General features: G+C 38.3%; 1 protein-coding gene across 1 annotated transcript in view; it reads right to left on the bottom strand.

Annotated features, from left to right (window-relative positions):
• Positions 1–19,164, bottom strand: part of NUGGC (nuclear GTPase, germinal center associated) — a 72,017-nt gene extending 52,853 nt beyond the window's left edge. Inside the window, 1 exon segment of the mRNA XM_071211867.1 lies at positions 19,057–19,164. Within this exon segment, the coding sequence (XP_071067968.1) occupies positions 19,057–19,164 (108 nt within the window).
• Between the last annotated feature and the right edge of the window lie 1,014 nt (positions 19,165–20,178).

Below are 20,178 nucleotides of genomic sequence, written 5' to 3'. Positions count from 1 at the left end.
GGGACTCCATTCCCAAGAGCAGGTTCCTGCAGAAACAAAGGCTCACAAGGCCAGGCCTGAGCAGAGTGACTAAGGTGAGGGAAAATGAGTCTACCTTCTGCTTAAAGAAAGTGTATACAGGGAATATCTTAGGGTGATGAGATGAGTAGATAGAGTCCTGGTTGGGGAGTTAGGAGACCTGCTCTCTGTTTCAATTTCTGTCATGCACTAGCTGTGTGGTCTTGAACAAGTTACTTCCCATCTCATGGTCTTTGTTTCCCATCTATAAAATGAGAGTAGAGTCTAGATTATCTGTATGCTGATATCCAGCTCTATATCTTGTTGGAAACTCTAGTCATAAAGCTCTCCCAGACCACAGTCATCATTTAGGATAAATCTGCAGACTTTAAAGCTTTAATCAATTGTTCTGAGTTGACTCCTTTGGCAGCTGCTGTGCTGATAATGACTCACTGGTAGTGGACCTCCCTCCCAGTCCCTTTCCAGCTCTGATCTTGTGCTCCTGTGATCCCTCTGCCCAAGAAGCCTTTTCTTTCTCTTTCTTTATGACCCAGTTCTACTTGTCCTTCATACTTCTCCCAGAAGCCAAACTCTGGCATAATGCTAAAACCCTCTCCCCACCAACTTTCCCAGGCTTGTCTTCTGTCACTTCCCTCCTCTACACATCCCATGCCCCCTTCATTTCAGCCACCCAATAAGGCTCAACTTCTCCCAACACACCAGCTTTCTCACCACTCTGGATTTTTGCTTATGCTATTCTTTTGCCTAGAATGGTGCTTGTGATTCCACTCCCAACAGTATTCTTTACCTGGTGGAGGCTGAGCTTAAACGTCTCCTCTGATGCCCCACCCACCCCCAAGTGGAATTAATCATATTGTGCTCTCACTTTTAAGTAATGGGATTTGTGAATTGTATGTCTGATTCCCTTCCAGACTATGAAACTCTCAAGGGCAAGGACTTCATCTTCATCCATCCAGAACCTGGCACACAATTGAGTAGATGCTCAATAGGTGTTTGTTGAAGGAATGAGATGTCTTGTTGGAGGTAATTTCTACTTTTGAATGCTCACCACATTTTAACTTCTCTCACATGACTTTCTCCATTTAGTCATCTGCATATCTCCTATTAGACTATGAGCCCCTTTTGGGAAGGCTCTGTTTCTCATTCATTTTGTTTTATTTTGCTTTCAACTTTTTAGTTGTAAAAGTAACACCTGTTTGTGCAAAATATAAAAACAATATAGAGGTGTGTGTGTGTACTAGCAAGTGGTAGTAAACAGAAACTGTGGGGTGTCTATCCCCTCACTAACAACTAAACTGATATTAACAATTGGGTGTGTAAGAAGGCAGGATCTTACTTTTGCTGTGCATTTACAAACATTATATATGTACACTCCTTAACATAATAGGCCATGCTCTGCATCTTTTCCATCATTTTTCAGTTGTTTTGTTTCACTATGTAGGATATGGAGGGGGTTAAGAGCCTAGGCTCTCAAACCAGCTTGCCTGCATTAAAATCCCAACTTTGTTACTCACTATAATGCTATAATCTGCTATTTACTTCATTTAGAACAGTACCTAGCACATAGTAAATGTCATCCATTATTATTAGCTGTAATACTTGCATCCTTAGCACTTAGCGCAGTGTCTTATAAATTATACACTTGATGAATGAAAAATAAGTGGACAGAGACAAATTCTTTAAAAGTATTTCAATCTCTAATCACTAGGTTCAGATCAAACTATGCTAATGCTTAAATTGCTGTTGGTAGACACATCTGGGGGTGCTTGATCAGTTCATATTCCACTTGCTTGGGAACTGAACTGGCATCCAAGAATTCAGCTGAAGGGAGTGGACCTTCATGCAAATGGCCACCTTCAGTCACAGCTGATGGCACTAAGGATGGATACCTAATTCAGAGAAAGCTAATCTGTTAGCTGGGCAGTAAACAATGAGTGTGTCCTTCTTAGAGATTTGAATTAAAAGACATAGAAACAGACAATGGTCAGACAATGGTAGGTACATGAACTGCAAGGCCATTTCAAGACAGGGTGAGGTTATTTTCCAAAATATGGATCCCAATGGCTAAGTGGAGAAAGTTGGTCAAACAAAAGAAACAGGACTCTGCAGAGAGATGCACCGAGGGAAGCAGATCATGAAAGACCATGAAGAAAGACTGAGAGAAGAGCTGCTTCAATTCAGGTAGGTTACCTAGCCGTGTCTTATGAGATTTGAAAAGTATTCTTTTGATAAAACCCTTTTAAATAGAGACTGCTTAAATAGGTGTCTGTTGTGTTTGGCCACCAGCTGCTCTGCTTTGTACCTAACTCTCAGTCTCCAAGGACCACTCCTCCCTCTTGCACTCTGCTTACACTTAGGCCACTTAATTGCTGGTCCTTCGCATACATCAGACGTATTTGTTCCAGCAACCATGCCTACCCATGCTGCCTCCTTCCCTGATTTCTCTGGTCTCACAGAGCTTATATCTGCCTTGAAGCTTATAAATCCTTCCCTCCTTCTTTTAATATCTTTACCTAAGTAAAATCAAAAGGGATTCAGCCATGGAGGTGGGTCTAGCTGTTCTATTCCTTTTCATTTTAAACCTAGAAACAAATACAGTCATGGCAGTTGGCATGGTCTCACTTTTCCTATTTCAAGTGAGGGATGTGGAGGACTTCTCCTTCTAGTCATAACAGAGTAACAGGGTCCAGGTTTACCTTTTTGCCTTAAACAACTATAAATGGACATAATTTATGGACCAGCAGTTTTTCTGCATTGGATAATAGTCAGTGCAGGACAGTGATCCCTGAGAGAAGGGAGACAACCAAGGCAAGCTCTAGAGAGATTTTCTAGGCCACAGCACAGAGAGGGGGGGACCCAAACAGAGCCTGGTGCTCTCCCTGAGTTGAGCAGAGTTCAGAATTCTGGGAGCCAAGGCGGTTAGAATTCATAGGGTAGAGTATCATTGAGGAGAAAGCTGGACAGAGGGAAAGCTCCAGAGATATGAAGTGGTCCCCTTGAGCCTCTGATAAGTACATGCATAAGAGGAAACCACCATGGGTGGGGAAAGAACCACCCAAAGGAGCAGGCAGAACAGCCCACAAGCTCACATGGAGCCAAGAGCAGCCTGAGGGGAAAGGCCTCTTTACACACACAACATCAAGGAGAGGTCCTCATTAGAGGAGCCAAAACAGCTCTAGATATAAGGCCATTGTGGATCCACCTAGCAAGGTTTAAAATGTGTGGTAACAGTAGCACAAAGGCCTGAGGGGAGAAATGGAAGTATATACAATGGAAGTAAGGGTTTTATACTATTTTTTTTTTTAAAGATTTATTTATTTATTTAATTTCCCCCCCTCCCCTGGTTGTCTGTTCTTGGTGTCTATTTGTTGCGTCTTGTTTCTTTGTCTGCTTTTGTTTCTTTGTCCGCTTCTGTTGTCGTCAGCGGCACAGGAAGTGTGGGCGGCGCCATTCCTGGGCAGGCTGCACTTTCTTTTCACGCTGGGCGGCTTTCCTCACGGGCGCACTCCTTGGGCGTGGGGGCTCCCCCACGCGGGGGACACCCTTGCGTGGCACAGCATTCCTTGCGCGCATCAGCACTGTGCATGGCCAGCTCCACACTGGTCAAGGAGGCCCGGGGTTTGAACCGCGGACCTCCCATATGGTAGACGGACGCCCTAACCACTGGGCCAAAGTCCGTTTCCCTTATACTATTTTTAAATTGAGTTAGTATTACTTGAAGATAGACTGTGTTACTTGAAGGTAGATTGTGATAAATTAAAGATGGATATTATAAGCCCTAGAACTATCACCAAAAAATCAAAAGATATATCTAATAAGTCTTTAAAGAAGAGAAAATAAAATATTGGAAAAATATTAAATTCCCCAAAAGTCATCAAAAGAGGAGAAAAGTAAAGAAGAACAAAAAGTACAAATAGAAGACAGTCAGATGGTCTAAATTCTATAGACACCAACTAAAAGGCACAGATTATCAGATTAAATAAAAATTCAAGTCCCAACTATATGTTATCTATAAGAAATCCACTTTATTTTTTAATATACATTTTTATTTTTAAAGAAACTTAGATTACATAAATGTTACACAAAAAATATATAGGGGATTCCCAAATGCCCTGCTCCCTAGCCCTCCCACATTTTCCCACATCAACAACATCCTTCTATTAGTGTGATACATTTGTCACATTTGATGAATACATCTTGGAGCATTGCCACTAAGTGTGGATTATAGTTTACATTGTAGTTTACACTCTCTCCCACACATTTCTGCAAACTATTGCATGTTATACAATGGCCTGTATCTGTCATTGCAATGTGCTTGCGGATAATTCCCAAGTCTTGAAAATGCCTGCAAATCACACCTATATGTTTCCCTCTCTCTCCCCTCAGAATCTCCAGTGGCCACTGCTTCTATATCCATGATAAAAGTTCTTCCATTGCTAGGATCACAACAAGTCTACAGAAGAAAAACTATTAGTTTACTCTAGTCCATCATCCATCCCCACTCATGAGGATTCTCTGATGGTGATGCCCATTCCATCTATAATTGAGAGGGGACTTAGATCCTAAGAGGCAGATGGATTGGACTTTCTTGTTTGCAGTTGCAGACTCTCTCTGTTCTTTGAGATGGTTGTTATCAACCATCATCTCCTTGTTAATTGTCTTGGGTGAGTCCAATGAAATGGAGAGCAGGTGTTGCAAATCTGTTGAGATTCAGGGCCCAACTGGCACATGGACAGCCCAAAGATTTAAGTCTTTTAGACATACACCTCTCAACTCTAGTGCTAAATGTATGTTCAGAGAGAGGGGCAAAAGAGCCTTGTGTAGAGAAAACACAATTGAGTCCAACTCTATCCCACTGGGAAGCATAAATCCCAAAGTGGAGTCCCCTGGCAGGGTGCCAAACTCCTGAGCTGTCTGCCCTGTCTATAGTGTCTGGATGTCTCCAGAGCCCTCGGAAGCCCCACTATTTGAGGTTATGTTTACTTTGACAGTCAATGAGTTCCTGTTGAGACCTGCATAAGCATAACCTCTGAAATGACCTCCCAACTTACTTTGAAGTCTCTTAGTCATGTATTCATTTGTCTTTCCCCTTTCCCCTTTTGCTCAATGTTTTTTTCCATTTGCATTGCTAGTTGGTGCTTGGTAGTAATCCCTCAGTACCAGGAAGGCTCATCCCTGAGAGTCATGCCCCACAGTGAAGGAAAGGTAATGTATTTATATGTTGAGTTTGGCTTAGAGAGAGGCCACATTTGAGTAACAAGGAGGCTCTCAGAAGGTAACACTTAGGCACCCTATAATATTATGGTAAGTTTCAATTTCTAAAGTAAAGGTTCATAAGTACAGTCATCACAATCAAAGGCCTGTCAATGGTTCATCCTCTTTCACTAGTAACTGCCCCATTTACCTATTTTTTGTTTCATTGTTCATGCTTTGGGTTCATATTCCTAATACAATATACTGTAGCTCCTTCCCTACATTATCTTCTAGGAGCTTTATGTTCTTGGCTCTTACATTTAGATCTTGAGTTAATTTTTGAATAAGGTGTGAGATGGTATTCCTCACTCATTCTTTTGGATATGGATATCCAGATCTCTAAGCACCATTTGTTGAAGAGGCCATTCTCTCCTAGTTGAGTGGCGTTGGTGGCCTTGTTGAATATCTGGTAACTGTATATGTGGGGATTTATATTGGAACTCTCAGTTAGGTTCCATTGGTCACTATGCCTATCCTTGTGCAAATATCATGCAGTTTTGTCACTGTAGCCTTGTAGTATGTTTTAAAGTCATTCCTCCAATTACATTAGTGCGATTCCTCCAATTACATTTTTCTTTTTCAGTATGTCTTTGGCTACTCAGGGTCCTTTGCCCTTCAAATAAATTCCATAGTTAGCTTTTCCAATACAGTAAAAAAAATCCTGTGGTAATTTTATTGGGGTTGCATTAAATCTGTAAATCAGTTTGGGTAGAATAGACATCTTAGTGATGTTTAGTCTTCCTACCCATGAACAGGGAATATTCTTCCATTTACTTAACTCTTCTTTGATTTCCTTTAATAGTGTTTAGTTTCCTCATATAAGTCATTTACAGCTTTAAATTTATTCCTAGGTATTTGATTATTTTAGTTGCTATTGTAAATGGGATTTTTTCTTGATTTCCTCCTCAGAATGATCATTTTTGGTGTACAGAAATGCTACTGATGTTTGCACATTGATCTTACAACCTGCTACTTTACTGAGCTCATTTATAAGCTCTAGAAGCTTTGTTGTAGATTTCTTAGCACTTTCTATGTATAGGATTACATCATCTGCAAATATTGAAATTTTTATTTCTTCCTTTCCAAATTGGATGATTTTATATCTTTTTCTTACCTAAGAGCTTGAGCAAGTACTTCTAACACAAGTTTAAATAACAGCAGTGACAGTGGGCATCTTTGTCTCGTTCTGATATTAGAGGGAAAGCTTTTAGGATTTCACCATTAAATATGATGTTAGCTGTGGGTCTTCCATATATACCCTTTATCATGTTAAGGAAGTTTCCTTCTATTCCTATCTTTTGCAGTGTTTTTATTAGGAAAGGGAGCTCTATTTCTTGAATGTTTTTTTCCCATCTATAGAGATTATCATGTAATTTTTCTTTCTATCTTTTATGTGGTGTATTACATTGATGTATTTTCATATGTTGCACCATTCTTGCATACCAGGGATGAAACCCAATTGATCATGGTATATAATTCATTTGATGTGTTGTTGAATATGATTAGCAAGTATTTTGCTGAGGATTTTAGCATCTAGTTTCATTAGAGAGATTGGTCTATAGATTTCCTTTTCTGTGGTGTCTTGGTTTTGCTTTGGTATTGGGGTGATGTTGGCATCATAGAATGAGTTAGGCAATGTTTCCTCCACTTCTATTTTTTGGAAGAGATTAAGCAGGATTGGTATTAGTTCTTTCCAGAATGTTTGGTAGAATTTATATCTGGTCTTGGGCTCTTCTTAGTTGGGAGGCTTTTGATGAGTAATTCTATCTCATTACTTGTGACTGGTCTGTTGTGGACATCAACTTCTTTTGTCAATGTAGGCTGACTGTGTGTTTCTAGGAGTTTCTCCATTTCCTCTAAATTATCCATCTTGTTGGCATACAATTTTTCAAAATATCCCCTTATTTTTTATATTTTATTATTATTTTTAATTGTCTTTTTTTAAAAGATACATAGATCACACAAAATGTTACATTAAAAAATATAAGAGGTTCCCATATACCCCATACCCACCCCCCACTCCTCCCATATCAGCAACCTCTTTCATCATTGTGGCACATTCATTGCATTTGGTGAATATATTTTGGAGCAATGGATTATAGTTTACATTTTAGTTTACACTCACTCCCAGTCCATTCAGTGGGTTATGGCAGTACATATAATGTCCTGCACATGTTCCTGCAATGTCATTCAGGACAACTCCAAGTCCCAAAAATGCCACGATATCACACCTCTTCCTCCCTCTCCCTGCCCTCAGCAATTTCTGTGCCCACTGCCTCCACATCAAGGATACAATTTCTTCAATTGCTAGAGTCACAATAGTTCTACAGTAGAATATCAGTAAGTCCACTCTAATACATATTTTATTCCTCCATCCTGTGGACCCTGGGATGGCGATGTCCACTCCACCTCTATATTGAGAGGGGGTTAGATCCCATATCACTGATGGATGTGATTTTCCTGCTTACAGTTGTAGATGCTCTCGGTTCTCTGGTGTGATTGTTGACCATCCTCACCTCCCTATTAGCTGACCTGGGTAAGTCCAAAGAACTGGAGAGTAGAGGTTGCAACTATGCTGATGCTCACGGCCCAGCTGGCACATGGAAAGTCCCGAGATTCAAGTGTCCTGAGCATGCACTAACACCAGCACCAACCACAGGTTCAGTAAAGGTGACAGAAGAAGCATGTGTAGAGAGGCCACATCTGAGTCCAAGTCCATCACACTCAGAAGCACACATTCCAAAGTAGGGCCCACTGGCAAGGCACTGAACTCCAGAGCCATCTGTCATGACTGCAGAACTTGTGTGTCTCTGTAGCCCTCCGGAGCACCAGTATTTGGGGTTGTATCTACTTTGGCTGTCTCTGGAATTCTGCTGAGGCATGTATAAGCATGACCCCATTGATGACCTCCCAACTCATTTTGAAGTCTCTTAGCCATATCAACTCATTTGTCTTTACCATTTCCCCCTTTTATTCAAGGTCTTTTTCTAGTTGCATTGCCAGCTGGTGATTGGTAGTAATCCCCTAGGGTCAGGGAGGCTCATTCCTGGGAGTCATGTCCCATGCTGGAGGAAAAGTAATGCATTAACATGTTGAGTTTGGCTTAGAGAGTGGCCACATTTAAGCAACATGGAGGCACTCAGGAGGTAACTCTTATGCACCCTGCAGCTCTAGGCCTACTTTATATTTCAGACACACATGCTATAAGCATCATCATCAGTACCAAGGGCTCATCATTGAACCATTCTTTTTCACTGGTCTTTGCCCTTGCACTTTGGGTATTGTTGCTGTTCCATTGGGGAATGTGACAGAGCTCCCCGGGCTAGGAACTCAGCACTCCCTCAGTTTTCCTTTGTAACTCTAACTACTATGAAAATACCCAGTGAATATCCAAACATTTTTATATACTTTATATACATGCTCTGGAGAACTCCCTCCCAATCATGTGCCCCCCATCAATAACACCCCACACCAGTGTTCCTCCTGCCATAGTTGAACCCCTCTGAGGTCTAAAACTTCTTAAAAAATGAAGCCTAATATATTGCCAAATTCAATTAGTAGGAAAATGAAATAGTAATGATAGGTTTAAAGATTAGAAATAGAATACATTCTAACTTAGAAAAATGAAAATAAAGTAAAAAATAAATTGGGGTATTAAAAAATGAAAATACCATAAAACTTCATTTTTGACATTTTGCCTTTCATCATTGTAATAGGTGTTGCCCTGTATGTACAGTGGCAAGGCAATTTCTTACATTTCTTCCTCAGTGTCTACACCCTCTTCTTTTAATTTTTAATTTTGTCTTCAAAAATGTTTTAGAGCACAGTAAAGTCACATATACAGTATAGGGGACTCCCATATATCCATCATTGAACTCTTTTCCCCCTTCCCCAACAATGATCTTTTTACATGTTCATGTTACATTCGCTATAGCTGATGTACAGATATTGAAACATGGCTACCAAACAAAGCTCTATTTTGGTTTACATTATGGTTTATATTTTAGACTGTACACATTTATAAAATTTTAGTTACATTATGGTTTACATTTTAGATTGTACACTTTTATAAATTTCTGTGAAATTTAATATGTCCTATATTCATCATTGAACCATCTTGTGGAACACTTCCATTGCCCCCAGTTAACCTGCTTCCATCTATTCTATTCCTCTCTCCCCCTTCCCTTAGGGCCCTCTGGGACAACCAAGCTTCACTGCTTAAAGGACCAGATTCACAGATACTTGCAACAATGCTGAGGGCTTGACACACTAGACTGTCTTCCCCCATTAGGAGCCACTAATTCTCTCTCAAGACACCCTTCCCTGTGTTTGAGAACATCATGCCTCCCCAGGATAGGGTTACTCCTTTCCACTCATTGTATGGGTCTCCACCCAATGAAATAACACTCTATGACAACATGAACACTCACACACTCCCTAGAAGTCTGCCCCTGTGCCAGATGACCCCCATCAAGCACCTTCAACAAGTAACCCTTCCTTATTATATTTTTTAAAGAGTTTTCTAAACAATATAGTTTCAACCACATACCCAACAATCTCCCATGTTCATTTGCTCCCCCAACTGAAAAAAAAATATCTTGACATGTAGTCTTTTCCAGGACAGTTTAATGATTGTGGATGGGATGGGAATTGGTCTCAGCCTACAGCTCCCATTTAAACATATTTTGGAAAGTGACACATTCGATCTCAACTGAGTTAGTTCACACAAAAGACATGGAATGTATAGTGGTCACTGTCAATAAATAACTATAGAATGGTTCTGAAATAAATGAGAAACTCTCTTATGAGATTTTAGATTACTCATTACATAATCATGGGACTTGTTGCAATCTGGATAGGTCGTAACAAATTTCATCAATTCTAGTCAAGTAACAAATTGTGAAAAGGAAGGTGGCAAAAGATCTTTAAGATAGTTTAATGAAAACATAAAGCAGATACAATAAGATCCATTTGCAGAAATGGCATGGGCTTGAAAAGTCCCTTTCTATTGTTGTAGATGTCAAGAGAGGTTCAATTATTTGCCTATAGAAAGGCCAGGACTCAGGAATAATTTTGAGAAGGAAAAAGTAATTTATTTTTGGCTGGCTAGACTCAGGAGCTTTCTCTTCAAAACCTGAGCCCCAAATAGAGTTTTGGGTCCTTTTTATACAGACGATATAAGGGTGGGGAGTCAAATGGTGCTTTTATGAAAGAAAACAACTTTTCTTTGTTAGTCAAGCATTTGTCTGAGTATCAGATGAGTTTTGAATTAACATCTCCCCCACATTCCGTCTGGATGCAACTTTGAATATATATTCAGTCTTACATTCTTTCTGAACATTCAAAGCCTATAGGGCCTATATCACTTAACTGGATTTCTAGAGACTAGGTACACTTGGATACAGAATTAAATAATTTTTAATTCATGCACAGGCTATACTATATCCCCCCTTTCAGGCCAAGCTTAAGTTATTAAGCTTTGGCATCACTATTGCCAGAGTTTCTCTGGACTGACTGTTATGTATATAGAGTAATGAAATGGGCAGCTGTTTGTGTTTTCACTATACCAGTTATTAGGGTGCACATTCTGTTTACAATGAAAGGGAGAAGGCAAGGAAGTAAGGTGCATCCTCCTACAAGGAAGGCAATTATTCCCAGTAGAAGCTTGAAATTGTTTTCTATTGATTTCTAGCTTCCAAAGGGATTTCTTAAATTCCAACCATTCCAGGTCTGCACTGGAACATAAGCAATTCTTACCATTTTGCTTGTAATTTCATTAATAACCTTTCCAGTGTTGTTTAGCTCAAGGCAACCATTTGAGAGATTGAATTTTCCACAAACTTCCCCTGTACATGTTAGGTTTCCAAAAGATATAGAGGAGTTATGAGGTGGGTGGCTGTTCATTGTTTTGATTGATTATCCCACTTATCAATTTCCCAGTGAGGGCCCAAAGACAAAATTCCTGGGTAATACCTGGGATTTATCCTGTTTTTAGAAGAAGATCTCATCCCGGACAGCAGAATCCTGGGGGTGGGGCTCCCAGCAGTCATCCTGGGGGTTATTGGTGCTTACATGGATTTCTTGCTAAGCTCCAGATCCTTCTATTAATTTTATTTTGCCTTTAGAGAGTTTACACCCCTTTAGTCTTAAAGGGGTGCTGAAGGGAGAGGATCTCTTTTCTGTAACTACTTTCTGCTGGCCATGGGTTGTAGTCCTTACCTAACAAGGTGTAAAAACTTTGTTATTTTATTTTGACTGGAGGAAGATAGATCTGACATTCTGTATGAAACTGGATGAAGTTTTCATATGGTTAATAGATGTTCATTCTGAAAGAAACAAAACTAAAATTTTGGAATACCTGTTTTTTAAAAAGAGGACACTGGATTTCAGAGGTAGGCAAGTTGAGGTGCCTATAAAGATGGCACCTTTTTAAAAGTTGGTGGGGAATAGTATATATATATATTAAGTTATTTATTTTCAAAGAGAAATTGTAATAGATAACAGTATTAGGCACTTACCTTTGTTTTGAAGATGCATTCCAGGCTGTTTAATGATTGGCACTCATGTGCTTCCTCAGGTGCTTCTGGTGAACTGGCACCTTTTGGGCAGTTGGTTTCATTCAGGATTAGTGCACCAAGTTGGAAATTCCCTTAGTTTTAGCTGTGGGAGTGATCAGAACTACAGGATAAAGTTTTTTACATTTTGGGTTTAATTGAATAATTCCTGGTAATTTTGACCGTTCAATAGGTGACTCATCACTAGCAAGCAAGCCTCGTTTTGCTACATAGTAGATTAAAGTAGAGTAGTAGGGTGGCTGATCCTGGACCAATTAACCAGCTACCTGCATGCCACTGGTGGCCCCATTGTTTTTAGCTAAGACCGCCACCTTATTTTATAGACATGTTTATTAACTATTTAGAAAATGAAGTTACCAGGAATTTCACGTCTGATGTACTTTTGTACCTGATCCAGAATAGAAAAGATAACATTATAATTATTAGGTATATATTTAGAACAGGATAAAAGCACTTACTATTAATTAATGTATTACTTAATGCATAAGAATTCTGAGCTGCAATTAATAGTTTTAAGTTTCAGGTTTGTAATACTTTACATGTTATCTGTCCATGGGAGCATGCCATAATGCCAATTGTGCTTAAGTTTTACTTACAGTATCCTGGGAGTCATGGCTCCAACTTAGCATGGTCTTCACACAGTGAACAAGTCACAGCATTGTCAATCCTAGAGAGAAGTCAAGAAGATAGATTTCAGTATTTCACTGGCTTGGTGCATAGTGCTCTCTAGCACTATGGAACAGTGCCAGAGTGGAGGCAATATCCGCTGTATGCTTGGTTGTACAAGCCATCATTGGCTGCAGGAGCTTGAAACTGAAATATAGTTTTCATCAACTTCAGGAGCAGAACCAGAGGCCTGATGTAGCAAATATTTCTATTTGAGGGGTCAGTGACCAGCCTAGCCAATAGTTCACATGGAGAGGCAACCTGTAATGTATTCAAGGCCTGGTTTGAATACACAAGAGAGTTTGACAATGTTAAAGTTATCCCTTCATTTTATATATATTTTTAAACATTTTCAATGCAACACATTATATATCAAATGACTTTGTTTATTTTTTACACTTTTACCATGAAGATATTAGCAGGTATTTTACCTTAGTAGTAGAAGAAAAAAAACTATTTTTCATTGTTAAAATGAAAAACAGAAGATTTCCAATAGAATTAAGGTAACTTTTCATTACCATTTACTTAAATATGTACCTTGCGGTGACCTTCAGGCAGGTTTTATTATCATGAAGTTACTCTTTGCCATCAATATCAATTCAGGTTTTTAGTAAACAATGACTTCTAGAACTAGAACTGTTTAAATGCTTCAGTCTGGAAGATGTTTGTTTGTTTTTTTTACAAACTTTTTACAATTGACTACAATTAGAGTCTGGCAATTTTATGCCAGGTTACAATTGGCAACCAATGTAGTCGACCTCATGCATTTAAGAGAGAGTAGTTTTACACTTGATTTCATTAAACATGAACTTACAGTTCCCATTATTTTAAAGATTCGACACATACAATGTTAACTTATTAACCTGGTATTTTATAAACCTAAGAGATAATGTTTAAGCTAAACAAGTTGAAATTGTTATTGATTAAATAAAAAAATGTTGTTTTCCTTCTTGACAGGGGCTTAAAACCTTTGTTTTTGATAATTTAAAAACTGAATAATTTCAAAAGTATACTAACTTTTAGGCTTTGGAATGTAAAGCAATTATTTAACCTGTTTTAATTATAATTTAATAAGGATTTCATAGCTTTTTAACAGTTTTGTATTTAGATTTTACAGGACTTTTTATACCATTTAGTTTAATTTGGGTTTTAGAAATATGTATTATTACTTATATAACTGTATATTTACCTTTAACAATTTGAGCAAATAGGTAGACATGAATAGTTTGATACAGAAACACCACTTAGTTATTTAAAACTTTCTCTTTGCTGGTTAATTCAAAATATAGTTCCCTTACTGGTTACATTGTTGTTTGGAGGGAACCTGGCAAGCATTTGGGCTTTTGGTTAGACTGGAAAGAAACTAGGTAGCTTTTACTCATTTTTCCTTTGAGACAGCCTGAACAGTGTGTGTGTGTGGGGGGGGGGGTGGAATTGTTTAGTAAGGCTTGGTACCCTAGGAAGAGTACGGCTTATTCCTGGAAAACTTGGCAATGGTTATTTTCTGCTTTCTGGTGGAAATGGCCAATTAGAAATAATTTATATTATCTTAAAGATCAAGGAAAAAGACAGTTTTTCATTTAAAAGGGTAAAGAGGAAATGAGAAGACTGAAAATATTTAGAATGGCATAAATGTGATATGCATAAACCCCTTTCCTTCTAATTTAAATATAAGCTTTTAAAGTTAATTTTTAAATTGAATTGCTAAGGGGTGGAACCATAAGCTACCATCACAGTAGCAGAAGATCATGGGTGAAATTAGTTATAAAATAACTATAGGATAAGTTTAAGTAATAACCACCACTGCTACAATAAGCACTAGATGAACCCGAAGTAACCACAAACAGAGGCAAATCAATCCAATATCACCATTACAGTAATCGAAATCTAGGCCACATTTACTCTGTTGTAATAGATTTAGTTATATATTTATATATATATATATATATATATATATATATATAAAGGTACTAATACAATTATTTTAATTCTCAGTTATAGTTTTAGTATGTTCTATTTTAAGATGAATTGGATACCTTTATTAATTAAGTAACAAGAACCTTATTAGTAACAACCCTGTGAAGTTTTCCTGTTTTTTTAAGTAATTGAACAAATTTCATCCGTGGGTTATGCATTTAATTCATCAGCAAGACAGTACTGGCATTTAAAGATCCATTTTAAATTACCTTTTTACAGTGATTTTTTTAGGCACAAGCAAATTGACAAAAGCCAAACACAGATTTTAAAGTTGAATACAAAGTTAAGCACAGATTAAACCAGAATTCCATATCCTTAGTATTTTAAGGAAGTCCCTGACCCTAACTGATAGCACATGAGATCTCATTTTGATTACTGTTTATATCTTTTATAGGTACAATTGAGTTTAAATTGAGAAGTTGAGGTTTATTAATTTTTTTTCAATTTTTTAGGAGACATGACATGAGGTCTTTGGGTTTTCAGATTTATCTGTCTTTTTCTGCAGTATCTCATGACCCTTACTGCTGGCTGCTTCCAGCTAAACCATTAAAAGGGCTATCAAGTGATTAGAAGTTTATTGTTTTTAAGCAATAGCCTCTTTCCTTTAGAACGTTTTTTTTGTTGTTGTTGTTGTTGTTGTTGTTGTTTTACCAGTTTACAGTTTTAAACATTTCAAAGCATTTCTACATAGACTTACAAAGAGAGAGATTTCCTTTACCTCCCTCCTTCCAGGTAGATCAGTGATTTGATAGGAATGTGTCTTATGAATAGAAGGTGTAGATTCACTGGAAAGGGGCAAGCCACTCCCCCTTCCCAGCTCTCCACTTTTGTTATGCATCCTCCCAAAGGGAATAGGGGAGATAAGATGATGGTAGCAAGTTCCAGGCTACTAAAATGGCTTGAAAGAACTTTTCAAATTTGGTGCCTTTCCCGGGGACACCTGCCTTGGCATGGTTATGATTTAAGTTACCAGCTCCATCAGCTACCCTGACTGGGCCTGTTCCAATAAATTTGGATGTGTGGCACAGACACCAACACAGATAATCCCCAAGCTCCAGCAAATGGGGCAGACCCAGAGAGGCAAGACAGCAGAGCATGCACACACACATTCAGATGCCATGGCTTTGCTTATAAACTACAATCAATTCACTCCTTTGCCAATGGAAAGGGAGGGTTCCAGCCTAACCAAATTCACCACTTCATATAATTACACAATTTAACACCAGTATTTAGTAGATACAGACAGAAGCACAAAACTTATCAATCTGACTTATAAGTTTTATATTTTCCTTGGCATGGCTGCCCTGTAGCCATTAAAAACTTTAGAAAGAGAGAACACTTAGCATTAACATCTAAACAGGATCTCCTGCTTACATTTGCTGTCTATAAAGTGAATTCATCTGTAATTCAGACCCAAAACAAAAGGATCCTGGGTCACAGTTCAACCTTACATTCAGATCAAATCAAGCCTCAGATAGGCAAAGCTGATCCATTTTGCCGTGACCAAGATTTTCTAAATCCAGACCAATTTCCAGGACATTAGGACTTGAACCTATAAACATCTTTTCCTATTACAATCAAGCCTTCACTACCTCAGTGGAGTCAAGACCAGAACCAGATAGTAACATGCAGTTAGACAAACTCAAACACCAGGCTTTTTCCTTTTTTTTTTTTTCTTTTTTTCTAACCTGGAGGAGACGGCTTCCCCCCAAATTTCTGAAGGTAATGGGGCCTCTGGGAGGTGATTGGGCTCCCTCCCTAGCAATTAAAGCTAGGGTTTTCCTGACATTATGCTCCCCAGGGAATCTTACCTTCTTCCAAGTTTGGAGTCTTTTCATTCCCAGAATTTTTTCCAGACCTTCCATTGTCCTCGATTTTTGTTGGGAAGATTCTGGTGGAGCCCACTTCTTTTCTGGATTAAATGTAATCCAGGGGCACCCAGATTGGGGTTCACCTGAGTCCTCCTGGCTTCCTTGGGGATCCAGAAGGGGTAGCAAAATGCTACCTTCTCTGGCCTTCATTTGCAAATCCTGGATGAGCCCCCCAAAATGTTGTAGACATTGAGAGAGGTTCAATTATTTGTGTATAGAAAGGCTAGGTCTCAGGAATAATATTGAGAAGGAAAAAGTAATTTACTTTTGGCCACATGGACTCAGGAGCTTTCTGTTCAAAACCCGAGCCCTGGATAGTTTTGGGCCCTTTTTATACAGACAATATAAAGATGGGAGTCAAATGGTGCTTTAATGAAAGAAAATGACTTTTCTTTGTTAGTCAAGTGTTTGTCTGAGTACCAGATAGGTTTTGAATTAACATATTCCCCACATTCCAGGTAAGCTTGAATTAACATCTCCTCCACATTCTGTCTGGATGCAACTTTGAATACACATTCAGTCTTACATCCTTTCTGAACATTCAAAGCCTATAGGGCCTATATCACTTAACTGGATTCCTAGAGAGTAGGCATATTTGGATACAGAATTAGATAATTTTGAATTCATGCACAGACTATATTACTATAAGAGGGCTTAGCCCCCAAAATTGTGGCTCAGGGCAAAACATTCTGGAAGGCACATTCAGATTTCCATGTCCTACTCTAGAACCTCTGATCAAAGTTCTGAATTTGGAGCATCACTCACTGAGTTGGTAATTCTTTTCTCCTTGTTTCAATGGGTAAATATGAGAAGGAGTATTTCTAAATACAGGGATGATGAAGAAATTAATTATACTGATATATTTGTATAAACTATAAGTATTCAGATGAACTAACTAGTTTTGTAATCATTGTTTCTTTTGATATGTTAAGTTTATGTTCAGATACTAAGAATATTATAATTTTTAATAGTAATATCCATTTAAATATAAGAAATGATTACTACATTTGTTTGATTTACTAGACATACAAGAGGTGGCTAAGTGCTTTGAAAGTGTTCATTCATTTTATTTCTAAGTGTGCCAGTCAGATCTTTAAAATATTTTTAGAGAACCAGATATATTAACTTTGAAATGTAATATAAAATGCCTAAGGAAATTTGATTAATTATGTAAGAAAGTTTAAAATGTTTAAGGAAGTTTTGCAATGTTCAATTTAAGAGATAATAGAACATTAGATTTTGGAACAAGTATAAGTAATTGCTTTTATTTTATACAAAAACTGCCAGATTTATAAACAGAAAAAAATTTTAAAGATGAAGTTCAAAACAATTTTGAACAAGTCTGTTTGCTGATTTTCTATACTCTGTTTTGGTTAGGGCTGGCCATGTGATCAGTTATGAAGGATGAGCTGTACACAGAAATTTGTTAGATATATTCCCAATGAAAGGAAGAAGTGGTTAGAGCCACCTTTTACCCATTTCTTCCTGCTACAACATCTGGCACTTGGATAGCAAAATTATGATCATGAGGTAACAAGGATGATGAACGGCCAAGGAACCACAGAGATGCTGAGATTGCATTGTTGAGCCACTGAATGACCTCAAGTACTCAAATGCCTCCAGACTTCTAATGTGAGATAAATAATAATCCCTATTTGCTTAAGTCTTTATGTAACTTATATTTTTATCATTTGCAAATAAAAGCATCTCTATGGAGCCCTCAACTATAAATAGTTTTTCTATGCACAAAATCTTCCCTAGCTGAACTAAAAATTCCCATTTGACAGCTCTAAGTAATGAAAGATGAAATGGATCACCAATAATTCTAGTTCGGGTATAAAATTAATTCCAATAAAAAATACTTGAGCAAGTCCCCTAAATGGATTCAACTACTATACCTGAGACATGATAAAATAAAGAAAAAAAAAATCTCGTAGATACCTCTTCTTCCTTAAGGGGATTATTCTGGAGGTGAGAATCTTTCCTTTTGGCTTTGACCTTAGTAACTCCTCCCAGTTCTTACTTTCTTCTCCCTTTCCAGAAAACATTTGTAGCTTCTAGATGACTTCCTCCACTGTATCAGACCTGTCCCATGCATCCTCCTCTTCTCTGCTCAAATCCTCCATCCCATACAGGAGTTCAGTCAAGTTCTTCAGTTCCTTCTTCCATTCTTGCCAAGGCAGAGTAGGGCCAAGCCCCTCATGACATCAATACACAAAAGAACCACAAAGGGAGAAGGTCACTGTTTTAAAAGCATCCTTTTTTTTTTTTTTTGTTCTATCCTTCTTGCCCGGGAAGCACTCCTCTGTCACTATCATCTCCACAAATCTTTTTCCTTCCAAGTGGCTTAAAGGTCCAGTGTCTGTGGAGGGCAGTGAGGCTGCATATTCAGAGAGCATCAAATCCAACTCCCTTCTTCTGTAGGTGAGGAAACAGGCATATAAAGAGGGAAGTATTTTCCCACAAATCGCTCAGTTAGCTGTGACCTGGGTTTGACCCTCCATTTCATCCTTTTGAACATTTTCATTTTGTAATATGTTATTTTCATTCAACAAAGGTATGAGTTATATTTACAAGGAGTATAATGCTAATCCCTGGCAGAGAATGAAAAGGAAATAAAGAAAAGGGAGGAAAGAAGAGAGGAAGGGAGAGAGGGAAGGGAGGGAGGGAGGGAAGTAAATATTCAAAACACTTACCTGGTCAGAGAAAAGGTGGATCTTGGCCTCATACTGATCACAGCAACCTGAGCTCACTTGCACAGCACAAGAAGTATATATACTTTCTCCAGACACTGGTAGAAACATTGCTTGCTGGATGATGGCACTGATCAGGGAGCTCTTCCCAGCCCCAGTGCTTCCAAGTAATCCAATATAGATTGGATCCAGTGATGGTTTTTCAATCAAGGCAAGAAATCTGTTTCTGGATCAGTTTTAAAATGCACATTATCATTATCATCAAAGTATAGTGGGAAGAGCTTTGGAATAGAATATAAAAGAATGCAGTTCTTATCCTGGGCAAGTCACTATATCTTTCTGAGTTTCTGCTCCCTCCTTGGTCAATGAGGAATATTAATCACTGCTTATTATATAGTGTTGTCCTATGGATGAGATTCTGTAAAAATGCTTGGCAGTGATAATTCTACATAAATTTTATAATAGCTCTATAAATGTAAAGTATTCTTATTTGTGTTCTATAGAAATTATATTTTCTTGCCCCTGAAAATAAAATGTATGCAGTTGTAAAGTATTAGGAGCAAAACAGGAGTTCAGTTGAGCAGGAAAAATTGTGGTAGCCTCCTTATACTCAAGTCAGTTCAGCAGCAACAGTCGATGGCACAAGGCCCCAGAATCATATAGCCTGGTTGGAAACCTGACCCTTCCATTACCCAAAGCGTGACTTTGGTCAGTGTCTTGACCTCTCTGAGCCCAAATTTCAGTAAAACAAGGAGGACAATAATAATTCCTACTTTATATGGGTACTGAGAGGATTTGATAAAATTTGACATATGTAAAGTATTTAGCAGATTACCTGGCAACACTGAGAGCCCAAAGAGCAGCAAATATCAGCAATAACAGTGATGGCCCATAAGTATAGAAATTATCAGGCTTTAGCCCAGTCTCTAATAGAAAGTTCCCTCTCATTATTGGGAAAGGCACAAGTACCCACAACTAAGTAAGGAAAGTCATTGATGCAGAGATGTGATGGTGGCTGAATTCAGACTCCACTGGAAATGTTGTCATCCAGGAAGACAGGCTGAATAAGTTTCTGATAAGTGTTGCTCAAAATCCTTCTGGTCCATGACTCCAATTTTTCATCTG

This window comes from Dasypus novemcinctus, chromosome 25 (assembly GCF_030445035.2).
Source record: "Dasypus novemcinctus isolate mDasNov1 chromosome 25, mDasNov1.1.hap2, whole genome shotgun sequence".
NCBI classification, from domain to species: Eukaryota; Metazoa; Chordata; class Mammalia; order Cingulata; family Dasypodidae; genus Dasypus; species Dasypus novemcinctus.
This window is presented reverse-complemented; position numbering and strand designations above follow the sequence as displayed.